The 13770-nt window shown below is 52.1% G+C and overlaps 2 protein-coding genes across 2 annotated transcripts; one reads left to right on the top strand and one right to left on the bottom strand.

Moving 5' to 3' along the window:
* Positions 1-1547: 1547 nt before the first annotated feature.
* On the top strand, positions 1548-9830 carry Fosl1 (FOS like 1, AP-1 transcription factor subunit). The gene is made up of 4 exons (XM_008822230.3): positions 1548-1916; positions 4064-4261; positions 8301-8408; positions 8761-9830. Exons 1-4 carry the CDS (start codon positions 1815-1817, stop codon positions 9175-9177), a joined length of 825 nt encoding a protein of 274 aa, XP_008820452.1. The 5' UTR covers positions 1548-1814; the 3' UTR covers positions 9178-9830.
* Ccdc85b (coiled-coil domain containing 85B) lies at positions 9748-11808 on the bottom strand. Its single transcript, XM_008822227.3, has 2 exons — positions 11539-11808; positions 9748-11444 (listed from the first exon to the last, which is right to left on the bottom strand). The coding sequence occupies exon 2, from the start codon at positions 11232-11234 to the stop codon at positions 10626-10628; it is 609 nt and encodes a 202-aa protein (XP_008820449.1). The 5' UTR covers positions 11235-11444; positions 11539-11808; the 3' UTR covers positions 9748-10625.
* Between the last annotated feature and the right edge of the window lie 1962 nt (positions 11809-13770).

The following is a 13770-nucleotide window of genomic DNA, read 5'->3' as shown; positions in this document are numbered from 1 at the left end:
CTAGAACCCCAGAGCCATGCTGGCCTCCTGGCCTGGAGTCTGAGAGCACTTGCAGCTCCCTGCCCTCTGTTCCCAAGGAGGGCAGCCCAGGATATCCCACCACCCCCCCACCCTTCCCTGAGGAGTAAATCCATCTGAGCTCTGGTTAAAAAGTAGGGGAGCCCCACCCTCTTTCTGTAGTCCTGTAACCCTGGTAGCTCCTTCCTCTCTCTTAGCCTCAGTTTCCTCATCCATAAAAAATGGGAGGGAGGAAGCAGAGAAGGAGCTTTGAGATGGTCATCTCAGAGCTGACATTCTGCATGTGTGCAGTGTGTGTGTGTGCAAGGCCACCTGATTCAGCTACTCAGTGACCTTGAGCAATTTATTTCAATACCTCTCAGCTTCAGTTTTTCCAACTGTTAAAATGGAGTGGCGATGATACCTACCTCCTCAGCACATTTGGGCAGGGTCTCAGCTTCAAAAAGACTTTCCACACACTCTCCAAAAAATGCAGGTGACACAGAGTCACCAGAAGGGCACCTACAGTCAAGAAGCCTCATTGATTGCATCTCAGCATACCTGTGTCCTGGAGGGTTTCACTGCCTGGGCCTGAGTTAAAAATTGTGATAGGTCCTGAGATTTCCTTGAACACCACAATTCTACTGCGTTATGTCTATGGGTACTCCTCGAATCACTTTGTTTAGCATAAACACATAAAAACAACATCTTTGTAACCCTGGCTTGTCACTTATTCACTTTTTAGTATATTGGAAGCCAGTAAACTGGATGTGGTGGCACACACCTGTCATCCCAGAGGGAGAAGAAAAGGGAGAGGGAGAGGGGTCAGAAGTTCCAGTGTATCTCAGCTCAGGGAGTTTGAGGTCAACCTGGACTGAGACCCAGTTTTTGTCTGTTTGTTTCTTTTGAGACAGGGTCTCCCTGCGTGTGCCACCATGCTCAGAGAGATCTTGTCTTTAAAAAAAAAAAAAAAAAAAAAAAAAAAAAAAAAAAAAGACAGCAGGTATAGTGGTGGTGCAGTCCTGCAACTCCAGCACTTTGAAGCTGGAGGCAGGAGGATCAAAAGTCCAAGCCCAGCTTCAACTATGTAGCAAGTTCAAGGCTACATATATGACACCCTGCCTCAATTTCCCTCAACATCAACAACAAAATAACAAAACAACAAAACTTAACCAAACCAAAAACAAAATAACAACAACAAAAAACCCCTCAATTCCAGTGAAGGGGCCCTAAGCCAAGACTGCAACCTTGGGTGGCAATTGGATGCTTCCTGGTCAGGAAATAATAATTCACCATATTTATAATTCACTTTATAGTTTCCAGGCAGTTTTCCTACCCTTTTATACCCTCAGCGCCGCAAGGTGGCCACGGGGGCATTATTTCGTCCTATTTTGCCCAAGCAGAAACCCAGGCCAGCCGGGGATTGGGTGCGGCGTGCACCCGCGGGACGGACTGGCAGGTGCGTCAGGGGGAATCCTCATGCACCTGGGCGCGGCGAGGAAATTGCACCATGTATGGGCAGCTACGTCAGAGGGGGCGGGCCGGCCGGGGTGGCTAGGGGACGCCAAGTCTGTCCCTGGGCCGGAGAAAAGGCGGCAGGCGACGGGCAGAGGGGGTCGTGAAGTTAGCTACGGATCGGCCCAAGGCGGCGCGGTTGGAGAGGTCCCCTCCGAGTGACACGCCCCCACCCGCCGCGGTCTAAGTGGTTCAGCCCGAGAATTCTTCATTCATAAAAAAGAAAAGACTCCGCGCGGGCGAAGAGTGAGTCAGAACCCCAGCCACCGCCGCGGACCCCAACGGAGCCGCCAGCCAAGGGCATGTACCGAGACTTCGGGGACCCGGGACCCAGCTCCGGGCCGGGCAGCGCGTACGGAGGCCCCGCGCAGCCCTCGGCGGCTACGCAGGCGACCCAGCAGCAGGTGAGCAGGGCGGAGCCCCACCGGGGTCCCCGGGTTGGACAGCGCTGGGAACCTGGACTCCGAACCTGGGCTTCGGAGCCCGAGCAGCATCCGCATCTGGGCCGAGGGTCCTGCGCCTTCCCCGAGCTCCAGGAACTGTGCGCGCGCCGCCGTTGGCCAGGGGGACTAAGCTCAGCCAAATACACTCCCTCGCCGGCTTCTGCTGCGCACGCTGTCAATCTGCTCCCCCATCCCCTGGTCTCAGTTATCGTCTGTATTTCCTCCTGTCCACCGATAATTACTGTCCCACCTGTCCCAGCTTAGGAAGATCAGAGGAAGAGCTCTCTATCTCTCCACCTCGGGCTAAATTCCTTGGGATCCGGAGTCTGGGCACTGGAGGAAGATGGGACCCATGGGAACTGGGGCAGGGCGCGTATCCCTGGCAGTCTGCCTGTGGACCCATGAGCGGTGCATTGGTCCACGTCTCTCTCTAGCCCAAGTACCCATCCCTGTCTGTGCGCAGTGGAGCCTGGTGGGCCCCAGGCAGAGTCCGCGGATGGGTTCCTGGAAACTGGCACGTCCCTGTGGGGACGTGCAAAGTGCGCAGACCTGTGCGAGGGAGTTCATCCAACCCATGACTCCCGCGCCCCCTCCTCTTGGCACCCCACGGGCGCCCACTGCTGGCAAGGGGGACCCTGAGAAACTTCAGGTGCCCATTTCCTGTCGAGGGGCGCCAAGCACATGTCGCAGGGGAGGGAAGGAGCTGCGTCCGTTCCGCCGAGTCACGGCGGCCGAGTCACGGCGGCTGAGTCACCCCGGGCGCCCCTCCCTTCCTGGCCCCGAGCTGCCCTCCCCGACAACCCAGGAGCGGGAGATGCCCCTGGCGGTGCTACTGGCCCAGACCTGGGGTCCCCCTGAGCCGCTGTGCACCCAAGCACTGGGCTGGGGACACCACTGTCCAGACTTGCCTAGGCTTGTGAGGCGCTTCCTGGATGGCCGGGTGTCCACACCCAGAGCTCAGACATAGGGCTTGAACCCAGTTCTCTTCCCAGAACACTGAGCCCTACGTCCCATCATATACCACAGATTTCTGGCTGAAAAAGAAAGGTCATCGTTAAAGAAGTGCCAGGTCTCTGGTGGAGGATGGTCATCTCCTTACCTTATTGTATGGACTCCAAGACCCCATCATTTTTTTATTGTTGTCTTTTGCTTTTTTGAGACAGGGTCTCCCTGGAGCCCGAACTAGCCTAGGACTCACTATGTAGACCAGGCTGGCCTTGAACTCACAGAGATACCCCTACCTCTCTGCTGGGATTAAAGGCTGGAAAACCACCTCAGCATGACTCCATCATTTTTGAGCCATCAAATTTTCAAATAACCAGTTAAGATTTCAGAGCTAATAGAGCACCACTTCTCAGCATCAATGAAATGTTGCTTGATATTAAAAACGAGGAAATTGAAACCCACTGAGGGTAAATAATTTGCCCCAAGTCACAAAGCCAGTAATGGTGGAGCTGAAATAGAATTGTGTCCAGCTGATTTCAGAGCCATAGCTCTCGTTCATTACAGTGCTGTATGGGGTACCTGGCACCTATCAGACTCTGTTACACACATGTGGTGCTCCATGCCTGTAACACCAGCACTTGAGATGTGGAAGCATGAGGATATGGAGTTTGAGGCAAGCCTGGGCTACGTGAGACCCTGTCTCAAAAAATTGTCCTGATTCTCACAATCACCTTGGGAACAAGAAGCTGTAACTATGTCCTTTGTGTGGACTCATGCAGAAATGGGTGAGAGTCCAGGCATTTGGGCTCAAATCCCACTTCCTACTTACTGGCTGTTGGTCTGTGGACATCTGCTCTGTGTGAAAATGAAAATATGTGCCAACTGTATGAATCACTGTTTGTAAAGTGATTAGTGATGGGAAGTTCACACTTGGTAAGAATTTGATCTGATCAGGAAACAGAAATGTCTTGTGACCTGCCCCAAGTCACACAGCTCATGAACAAGGATTTGCCTCCAAATCAGTTTCTCTGATTTGCCAAATTGAGTTCCTGATCCCGAGAACCAGTATCTGCACTGAGGGCTGAAAGCAGTGTTGCTTCTGTCCTCTGGGAGTCCCTCAATCCACAGACATCCTCTTTGACCCTCCATTTCTTTTCTCTCAGAAGTTCCACCTTGTGCCAAGTGTCAACGCTGTGAGTGGCAGCCAGGAATTACAGTGGATGGTGCAGCCTCACTTCCTGGGCCCCAGCGGCTATCCCCGACCTCTGGCCTACCCCCAGTACACCCCCCCACAGCCCCGGCCAGGAGTCATACGAACCCTGGGGCCACCTCCAGGAGTACGTCGAAGGGCCTGTGAACAGGTAAGGAGCAGAGGTGTTCCACTTGTGATTGCCCACGGGGGTGCTAGGGGGCAGGACACAGATCTTGCTAGAAGTAGGGAATTTGGATTGCCCACAGGAGTCCCTGGGGAGGTCAAGACAGAGGAAAAAAGCTCACCTCTGGGTCAAGGAAAGCTTCCTGGAGGAGGCTGCATGTTAACTCAAAGAGGCTCAAATTTGTGTAATGAGAGCTGAAGGAAGAACCTTCCGGGGGGAGCAAGAATGGAGGTAGAAGTGGGCAGAGTATAAAGTGTGCATGTGGAAAGGAAGGAGGGTCTCCACCTTCTGACATGCATAGAGTGGGTAGTCTTATGCTGTCTGTATAGCTGGGGGCTGGGGGTGGGAATGAGAGGGTTCCTTTCAGCCTTTCTCTGGATCTCAATTTATTTCATTTAATCATAAAAACTGGGAAATATACTTCTATTTTTCCATCTCACAGCAGAGGAATTGAAGGCATAAAGATGTAGTTACTTGTCTGAAATCACTCAAGTAGTGAGCAATTTGACAGGACTGGCCTTGGCCTCTGGTCAGTCACACTGTCTCTATTAGAGCTCACAGAGGGTTCCAGGCAGAGGGAGCTGAGGACTCTTGCCTCCCTGAAGTCCTTTCCAAAATAAATAAGGGTACAGTTTCTTATTTTTGTTTGTTTTGAGGTAGTCTTGCTATGTACCTCAGACTGGCCTTGAACTTGAGATTCTCCTGTCTCCCAAATGCGAGGATTATAGGGGCAATTTTTCAAGAGGTGGCTCCTCTTTCCTTTCCATGGGGTACTTAGAATAAGAGATGATCGTGGGGTGAGGTCTCCATACTGAAACACTTGCTTTGCTGGGCATGATGGTTCATGCCTGTAATTCCAACACCTGGTAGGTAGAGACAGGAGGATCAGGCCAGTCTCAGATACTGAGGTCTGCTGGGACTACATGAGACTCTGTCTCAAAGAAAACAAACAAGAACAAAAACATGAATTAAATGTTGACCATAAAAAATCTGATGTAAGAAACAAACCTGGCTGGGCATGGCAACACACTTAATCCCAGCACTCAGGAGGCAGAGGCAGGTGGACCTCTGTGAGATCAAAGCCAGCTTGGTCTATATAGCAGTTCCAGACCAGCTGAGGCTACAGGGAGACCCTGTTTTAAGAAGGAAAAAAAAAGGAAAGAAAGAAAGAAGAAAGAAAGAGAGAGAGAGGGAGGGAGGGAGAGAGGGAAAAGAAAGATGGCTAGGATTGATTGCTCCATGGTAGAGAACATGCTTCAAACCTGAAGCCCTGAATTCACCACACACACACACACACACACACACACACACAGCCTTCTTTTGTAGAGGATGGGGAGGAAAGCTAGGACCCTGAGAGAGATGTGACTGGTCAGAGAATAGGCAGCAGCAGGTTTCCCAGAAACAGAATAGTTGGCCCTCTGTGATAGACTGGGATATGAGCAAGAGTCAGGCCAAAGGTAATCCCCCCTGTACTTACTTCCTTCAGTCCTGTCCTGAGTGTCACCCTTTGATCATGGGTACTACTGGGTTGGAGCTGTGAGCCGTATGTAGGATCCTTATGGGGGAGGTGGTGCCATCAGATAGCTGACCACTCAGTGTGAATAGAGTGACTAGTAAATCCAGATCTAGAACTATAAACGAGTTATTCATTCTCCCTGGGCTTCAGTTCCTTACAAGAAAACCTAAGAACCTTTGTAGGGGGACTGGAGAGATGGCTCAGCGGTTAAGAGCACTGGCTGCTTTTGCAGAGGGCTTGGGTTCAGTTCCCAGTATGCAGGCAAAAACACTCCTACATTTAAAATAAAATTGAAAAAATAAAAGAATCTTTGTAGGGGGCTACAAAGATGGCTCGGTGGTTAAGAGCACTTGTTGCTCTTGCAGAGAACCCATATTTTTGGTTCCCAGCACCCACATGGCAGCTCATAACACTTCATGACTCCAGCTCCAGGGGTTCCAATGCCTTCTTCTGGCTCATTAGGCACCAGGGATACACATGGTGTAAAACACTCATATGCATAAAATAAATATATATATTTTGAGATAGTGTCTCCCTGTAGCCCCAGCTGACCTGGAACTCACTATTGTAGACCAACTTGGTCTTGATTTCACAGAGATTCACCTGCCTCTGCTTCCCAAGTGCTGGGAGTAAAGACGTGTACCACCATACCTGACTCCTATATAAATTCTTTTTTAAATATTGTATTTATTATTTTTATTTTTTATGTGTATGAGAGTATTGCCTGCATGTATGTAAGTGGACTTGTGTTGTGCAAGGCCCATGGAGGTCAGAAGGTGTCAGATCCCTTGGAACTGGAGTTACGGATGGTTGTTAGCCACCATGTGGAATTGAACCCAGGTCCTCTACAAAAGCAGTCAGTGCTCTTAACCGCTGAGTCATGTCACCAGCTCCCCTATATAAATTCTCTAAAGAACAATATTTAGCCAGGCATGGTGGCACATACCTTTAATCCCAGCACTTGGGAGGCAGAGACAGGTGGATCTCTGTGAGCTGGAGGCCAGCCCCATCTACATAGTGAGTCCCATCCAGGTCAGCTAGGGCTACAGGGAGACCCTGTCTCAAAAAGACCAAAAAAAAAAAGATACATGTAAAAATGTAAAAACAGCCAGGCGTGGTGGCGCATGCCTTTAATCCCAGCACTTAGGAGGCAGAGACAAGTGGATCTCTGTGAGTTCAAGGCCAGCCTGGTCTACATACTGAGTTCCAGGACAGCTGGGGCTACAGGGAGACCCTGTCTCAAAAAGACCCCCCCCCAAAAAAATGTAAAAACAAATATATGTGAGGGGGTGCTAAGCAGATAGCCTCGTTGGCAAGTGCCTACCACATGAGGACCTGAGTTTGGATCCCCAGCAGCCACATAGAAGCCCAAAGCATCAGCACACTGTAACCCCAGCAGAGCCAGGAAAATCCCTGCAGTTCATGGCCACCCAGGCCAGCCATGTTGATGAGCTCCAGGTTCAGTGAGAGCTTTTGTTTCAAAAAAAAAGGTGAACAGTGATTGAGGAAGAGACCCTATGTCAACTTCTGGTCACTACATGTGTGTACACACACATACATACATGTACACATGCACCAACACAAAGAATCTATGTAGGGAAGCTGGACATGAAGACATAAACCTGTAATTCTAGTACATGGGAAATGGAAGCAAAACAATCAGGAGTTCAAGGTCAACCTTGGCTATATATTGAGTTTGAAGCCAGCCTGGGCTGTATGAGACCCTGTTCCAAAGAAACAAAAAGAAGCCCATGTGGCAGCCCACCCCTTTCAAGTATTTTATGTGTATGAATGTATTGCCTGCATGTATGTAAGTGCACCCATGTCGTGCAATGCCCAGAGAGGTTAGAAGAGAGCTTTGGATTCCTCTGGAACTGGAGTTATGGACGGTTGTTAGCCACCATGTAGGTGCTAAAAAACGAACCCGGGTCCTCTACAGTCAGTGCTTGTAACCATTGAGTCATCTCTCCAGGCCTGGCCCACACCTTTAATCTCAGCACTTGGTAGAGAGAGGTAGGAAGGTTTCTATCAGTTCAAGGCCAGCCTGGTCTATATAGCAAGTTCCAGGTCAGCTAGAGCTAAGCTACATAATGAGATCCTGTTTCAACAATATAATAAACAAAAATAATTTATTTAGGGACTGGAAGCGTTGCTCGGTGGTAAAGCACTTGCCTAGCATGCACCTGGCCCTGACTTTGATTCCTAGAGCTGAACAAAAAAATTATGTAAAGTGCTTAGCTGGCACACAGTCGATTCCCAATAAAGTGAAAAACTCGTGAGCCCTTGCTAGGGGAAGAGATTTGGTCTACCCATAGATGAGGGTCCTGTGAAAAGGAATAACTATCCCAGGGACCCAGGAGACAAGGCCACTGTCTGGGGAATGACGGTGCCTGTGGCTGTTTGATGGAATCTAACTCACAGGCGGAAGGGGCCTTAGCTGCAGGGCCAGCTCAGGGCAGCTGGTGGCCCTGGGTCAGCCTCACTGTCCATTCCTCTCTCCCAACCTAGATCAGCCCAGAGGAGGAGGAGCGCCGTCGAGTGAGGCGGGAACGCAACAAGCTGGCCGCTGCCAAGTGCAGGAACCGAAGGAAGGAACTGACCGACTTCCTGCAGGCGGTGAGCATCAGCTAGCTGGAGCAGAGGGCCCCCAGCACCCGGGGCCTAGGCTCCCAGGATCCCCAACATATTAGTCCCCTACACCCCGCCCTAGCTCCCTATCGAGGATGAGGAAAAGGTAATGAAACATTATTTGAATTGAGCCTCGCAGCAGAGCTAAAGATGGGCTGTCCATCCCCTCCTAAGACGCCCCGGGCCTGATGGGAATCGTACCCATTTTCTCCCAGGGGCTCATGGGAGTTGCAGTCCAGACTTGCTGGTGACTCCTGCTACCCCCACCCCTACCCACTCCCGACTGAGGCTTCCAGGTCTTCAGCCCTCATCTTCCTAACTTTCCCCTGACCCTCTACAGGAGACAGACAAATTGGAGGATGAGAAATCTGGGCTGCAGCGAGAGATCGAGGAGCTGCAGAAGCAGAAGGAGCGCCTTGAGCTGGTGCTGGAGGCCCATCGCCCCATCTGCAAAATCCCAGAAGGAGACAAAAAGGACAGAGGGGCTACCAGCAGTGCCAGCCACCCCAGCAGCCCTCCAGCCCCCTGCCGCCCTGTCCCGTGTATCTCTCTTTCTCCAGGCTCTGTACTTGAACCTGAGGCATTGCACACCCCCACCCTCATGACCACACCCTCGCTGACTCCTTTTACTCCCACCCTGGTTTTCACCTATCCTAGCACACCAGAGCCTTGTGCCTCAGCTCATCGAAAGAGCAGCAGCAGCAGCGGGGACCCCTCCTCTGACCCTCTAGGATCCCCCACACTCCTTGCCTTGTGAGGCACACACCACACCCCTTGTAGGTGCTACCTTCCCTAGCCATCTCCTTTCTCCCGTGGATCCAGCTGGCCTGGACCATATACCGTACCATGCCCAAAGCCAGCAAGGTCCCTTATCTCTCCAGACGAGAGACAACCCATTATGCTTTGATGTATATAGCCAGCTTCAGCGGAAGTGGCCGAAGCTGCTCTTGCTTCTCTGGAGCTGGCCTAACACAATTTACGGAAAATCAGACAAAAATATTTCTCCTTTATGCCTGAGAAATCCTGGCAGCCCAAAGACTTTGTAGATCCTTAGAGGTCCCCTGGAGCCCTAACTCCCTGCAGACCACCATCACCCTCTCTTCCTGGGATCCAGCCAACCCTAACTCTCCGACAGAAGGTGGCCTTTTACTAGCCTAGAACACTAACACAGCTCCCACTCCAGCAGCACCATGATTGGACCAGGGCGTTCTGCAGGCTCCTCCTGAACGGCGCCAGCTCAGGAGGTGCCAGAGGCATCTGTGATGAGCTGAGCTCCGATCTCCAGCTCTGAGAAGCCTTTTAGCTCCAGAGAATCCAAGCCGCCACAGCGAGGGAAGCTGCTATTTATTTTCCTAAAGAGGTTATTTTTATACAAATCGTCCAAAATGGAATAAAAGGCTTGAAGCTCTAGTCTCAGTGTCATGTTGGACCGAGAGGCTAAAGGAGACCATTTGAAACAGAAGCCTTACGTCCCAGTCTCAGCGTGACCTTGGAAACTATATAGTTTTGGACCTCGACTGTCTCATCTGAGGAATGGGGCTACGTCTGCTGAGTCATCTCTTGAACCAAGAGGCTGAAAATCCTATGGAGTGCAAAGATTATCAGTTTCCTCTTGAGAACCCATAGTGCTCCTGCCTAAAGGGCAGGGAGGGAAGGGGAAGGGACGGTGTTCTACCCCCTTCCACCGTCAGAGTAGGCGGCTCAGTGGGCTTTTTAGGCTCCCAGCACCTGCATCCTGCTCCATTGTCTGGGACAGGAAGGAGCCGGGAAGGAGCCGCTTCAGGGGCCGGATTTCGGCCTGTCTTGGCACGGGGAGTCAGCGATTTACCACCGTCTCAAATCCCACCCCAGACGCGAGGTAATGGAGAGGCAGCCAACTTAGTTCTGCAGTCCCTCTGGACGGGACTGGTACCTGGTCTTCGGGTTCCCGCCCTCTTCCCCAACCCCCGCGAGTTCCAGACACACGAAGCCCAGGCTTCGGGCTCCGCTTCCTTCCCAGTTTATTAGTCCCCACCCAGCCCCCCCTCCACCAAGTCCCTCCGCTTCTGCCCCCAACGCCCCTGGCTGCCCCGGCCAGCCAGCGCGCAGGGCCCTCCTCAGTACTAGGGGCTTCTCAGTCCATCCCGGGACCTCAGCCCAGGTTCTAAGGTCCACAGCAGTCCAGGAGCAATCCCGGCAGGCTTCCGCGTGGAAGACGCAGCGCCCTCAGTCATCCGGGGAGCAGGCTAGGGGCAACTGATCCGGGCTGCCCACGCTGCCCGTGCTGGAACTCCCATCGCCCAGGTCGCGGGGCCCGCAGGGGGGCAGGGCCAGCTCCGGGGTCGGCCCGGCGCCGGAGCCCCCGGCATTGCCGGGGCCACCACGGGGCCCCCACTCCTCGCCTAGAGCCAGGCAAAGCTCCTTAAGCGCCAGGTTTTCCCGCAGCAGCTCCTCCTGGCGGCCTTCCAGCTCCGCCAGCTTCTGCCAGCAGCCACCCAGGTCCTCGCGCACCGCCCGGGATGCTTGCGTCCCGAAGAGCTGCCACTGGCGCGCGGCGCGCCGACCCCGCTGGCGCTCGGAGTCCAGGAAGCAGCAGAGGTCGCGCAGCTCGCGGTTCTCCGCCTGCAGGCGCCGGTTGAGCTGCTTGAGCTCGCGGATCTCGCCCAGGTGACCCTGCAGCTGCCGGTTCACCTCCTGCATCAGCCGGCCGCGCTGCACCAGGGCCGCCAGGCGCGCCGCCTCCTCCCGCCGCAGGCGCCGCACCAGCTCCTCCTTGCCTAGGGCCGCCATCTCCTCGTCCGTCAGCTCCTCCAGGCCTCCTGCCTCGGCCTCCATGGCTGCTCAGGCAGCCGAAGCATCGCCCGCCGCCGAGGGTCAGGCGACCCACCTCGGGCCGGACGCCCCGCTCCGTCTCGGGCTCCGCGGGTGGCAGGCAGTGAAGGAGGTCGCGTAGGCTGCACCAGCCACCCGAGGGTGGGCACGCGGCAGGACGCGCGCCGGGGCGGAGCCGCGTGACGTTGCGGAAGGACAGCCAATCCGGGAAGCCTGCCGGAAAGGGGGCGGGGCCTGAGCCTGAGCCTCCTCTTCCCCAGCCCACTCCGTACCTAGGAGTCGAGAGCCTCCTGCCCTAGAGACCTACTGTGGCTTCCGTGGGCGTCTCAAACCGGCTTGAAGGCGCTGCGTGACTCCACGTTCCACATCTGCTCCAGCACCTCGTGAGAACCGGTATTCAGGCGACCGCCCCTGATTCCTGCCCATCCAGCAATAGAATCCAAAAGGATGGCTTTCCAGGCCCTGCTACCTTTGGTCAAACCCTTAAGCATCACTCCCAGCTACCCAGTATCTTGAATCCAAACGTCCTGGCTCATTATCAACCAATGCCCCCTTCCAGGGACCGTTTCCTGCCCGTCGCCCCCGCTTCCGGGATGGGGATAGTCAAAGGATGCTTTTGAATATAAGTTTGAATAAACATACTTTGTGAACGGACCATGAAGAAATACATTTGACCAAGATCCTGGATCTTAACCAGAGAGGTCACAATCTGGTAGAGGATCCAAGAACATTCAGAACAGAGCTGAGCATATGACCCTATGATAAAGCGTTCGCCTAGCATGTACCAAGCCCTGGTTCACTCCTGCACCCTAAAAGATATCTGAGGGGTCCTAAAAGAGCTACAGGACTTTTGAAGGGACCGTGACATAGTGACCAAAAATATGCTTGGTAGCTGGGCGTGGTAGCAGCTTGGGAGGCAGAGGCAGGCAGATCTCCATGAGTTCAAGGCCAGCCTTATCTACATAGTGAGTTCCAGGCCAACTGGGGTTACCGGGAGACCCTGTTTCAAAAAGACCAAAAATAATTTTTTAATAAAAAAAAATATACGGGGGGGGCAGCTGGAGAGATAGCACAGTGGTTAAGAACACTGTTCTTGCAGAAGACCCGGGTTCAAATCCCAGCACCAACATGGCAGCTAACAACTGTAACTCCAGTTCCAGGCCATCCAACAGTCTCTTCTGTCCTCTGGGCATTGCATGATGTGGGTGCAGTTACCTACATGCAGGCAATACACACATACACATAATATAAAAATAATAAAATATTTTAAAAAGAATCATTTAGCCAGGTATGGTAACACATGCCTTTAATCCCAGCACGCAGGAGGCAGAGGCAAACGGATCTCTGTGAGTTCAAGGCCAGCCTGGTTTCCATTATTGAATCCAGGCCAGCTTCGGCTACAGGGAGACCTCGTTTCAAAAAGACAAAAAAAAGAAAAAAAGAATCATTTAAAAAAATATGCTTGGTGAAATAAGTTGAACCTTGCGCATGTATGTCTGGAAAGCCTTGTGCATCATGAGAAGTTTTATGCAAGAATGTTTGCTGGGGAGATGTCTCCAGCCAGTTCTCCCCCTCTAGTTGCTCATGAAACACACTGATCTCCTAAGTAGACACAGTGTGGAGAAGATGTTGCTGTGCTCATCTCATTTTGATGAATTGTTATATTCTCACCATTTTATTATTGTTCAGTTCTGCAAACTTGTGATTGTGATTCTCAGGAGTATAAGAACAAAAGCAAGCCAGGCGTGGCGGCGCACGCCTTTAATCCCAGCACTCGGGAGGCAGAGGCAGGCGGATCTCTGTGAGTTCAAGGCCAGCCTGGTCTACATAGTGAATTCCAGGACAGCTGGGGCTACAGGGAGACCCTGTCTCAAAAAGACGAAAAAAAGAGAATAAAAGCAGAGCTGCTGATACTATCAGTACTAGGTGCATGGAAGCCTGGGTCCACTGGTTTATCTTCAGTGTCATCCATTCAGGACCTGTGACTGCACCCAGGTTGCCATAGACTTTGGCAACAGAACCCTAATCCTCTGCAAGAGCAGCCAGTACTCTTAACCACTGAGCCATCTCTCCAGCACCAGAAGCAACATTTTAAAAAAAATTATTTTCTTTTTATGTGTATACATGTATTGCCTGCGTGTAAGTAAGTGCACCCGTGTCATGCAATGCCCACAAGGACAGAAAAGGCCATCGGATCCCCTGGAACTGGAGTTACGGACAGTTGTTAGCTATCATGTGGGTGCTGGGATTCAAATTCGGGTCTTCTGCAAGAACAACTAGTGTTCTTAACCACTGAGCCATCTCTCCAGCACCAGAAGTAACATTTTAAAACAAATGTTTTTTTTTATTTGAGACAGGCTCTCACTATGTAGTCATAACTGGCCTGAAACTGGCTACATAAACCAGGCTGGTCTACAATTTGCAGTGATCCTCCTGCCTCTGCTTCCACAATGCTGGAATTACAAGTACAAGCCACCACACCCCGGAAAAAAAAAAAAAAAAAAAAAAAAAAAAAAAAAAAAAACAAATTAAAAACAAC

This window comes from Nannospalax galili, unplaced genomic scaffold, assembly GCF_000622305.1.
Source record: "Nannospalax galili isolate Female #2095 unplaced genomic scaffold, S.galili_v1.0 scaffold1328, whole genome shotgun sequence".
NCBI lineage: Eukaryota > Metazoa > Chordata > Mammalia > Rodentia > Spalacidae > Nannospalax > Nannospalax galili.
Note: the sequence above shows the minus strand (reverse complement) of the source record. Positions and strands in the feature narration are given on the sequence as shown.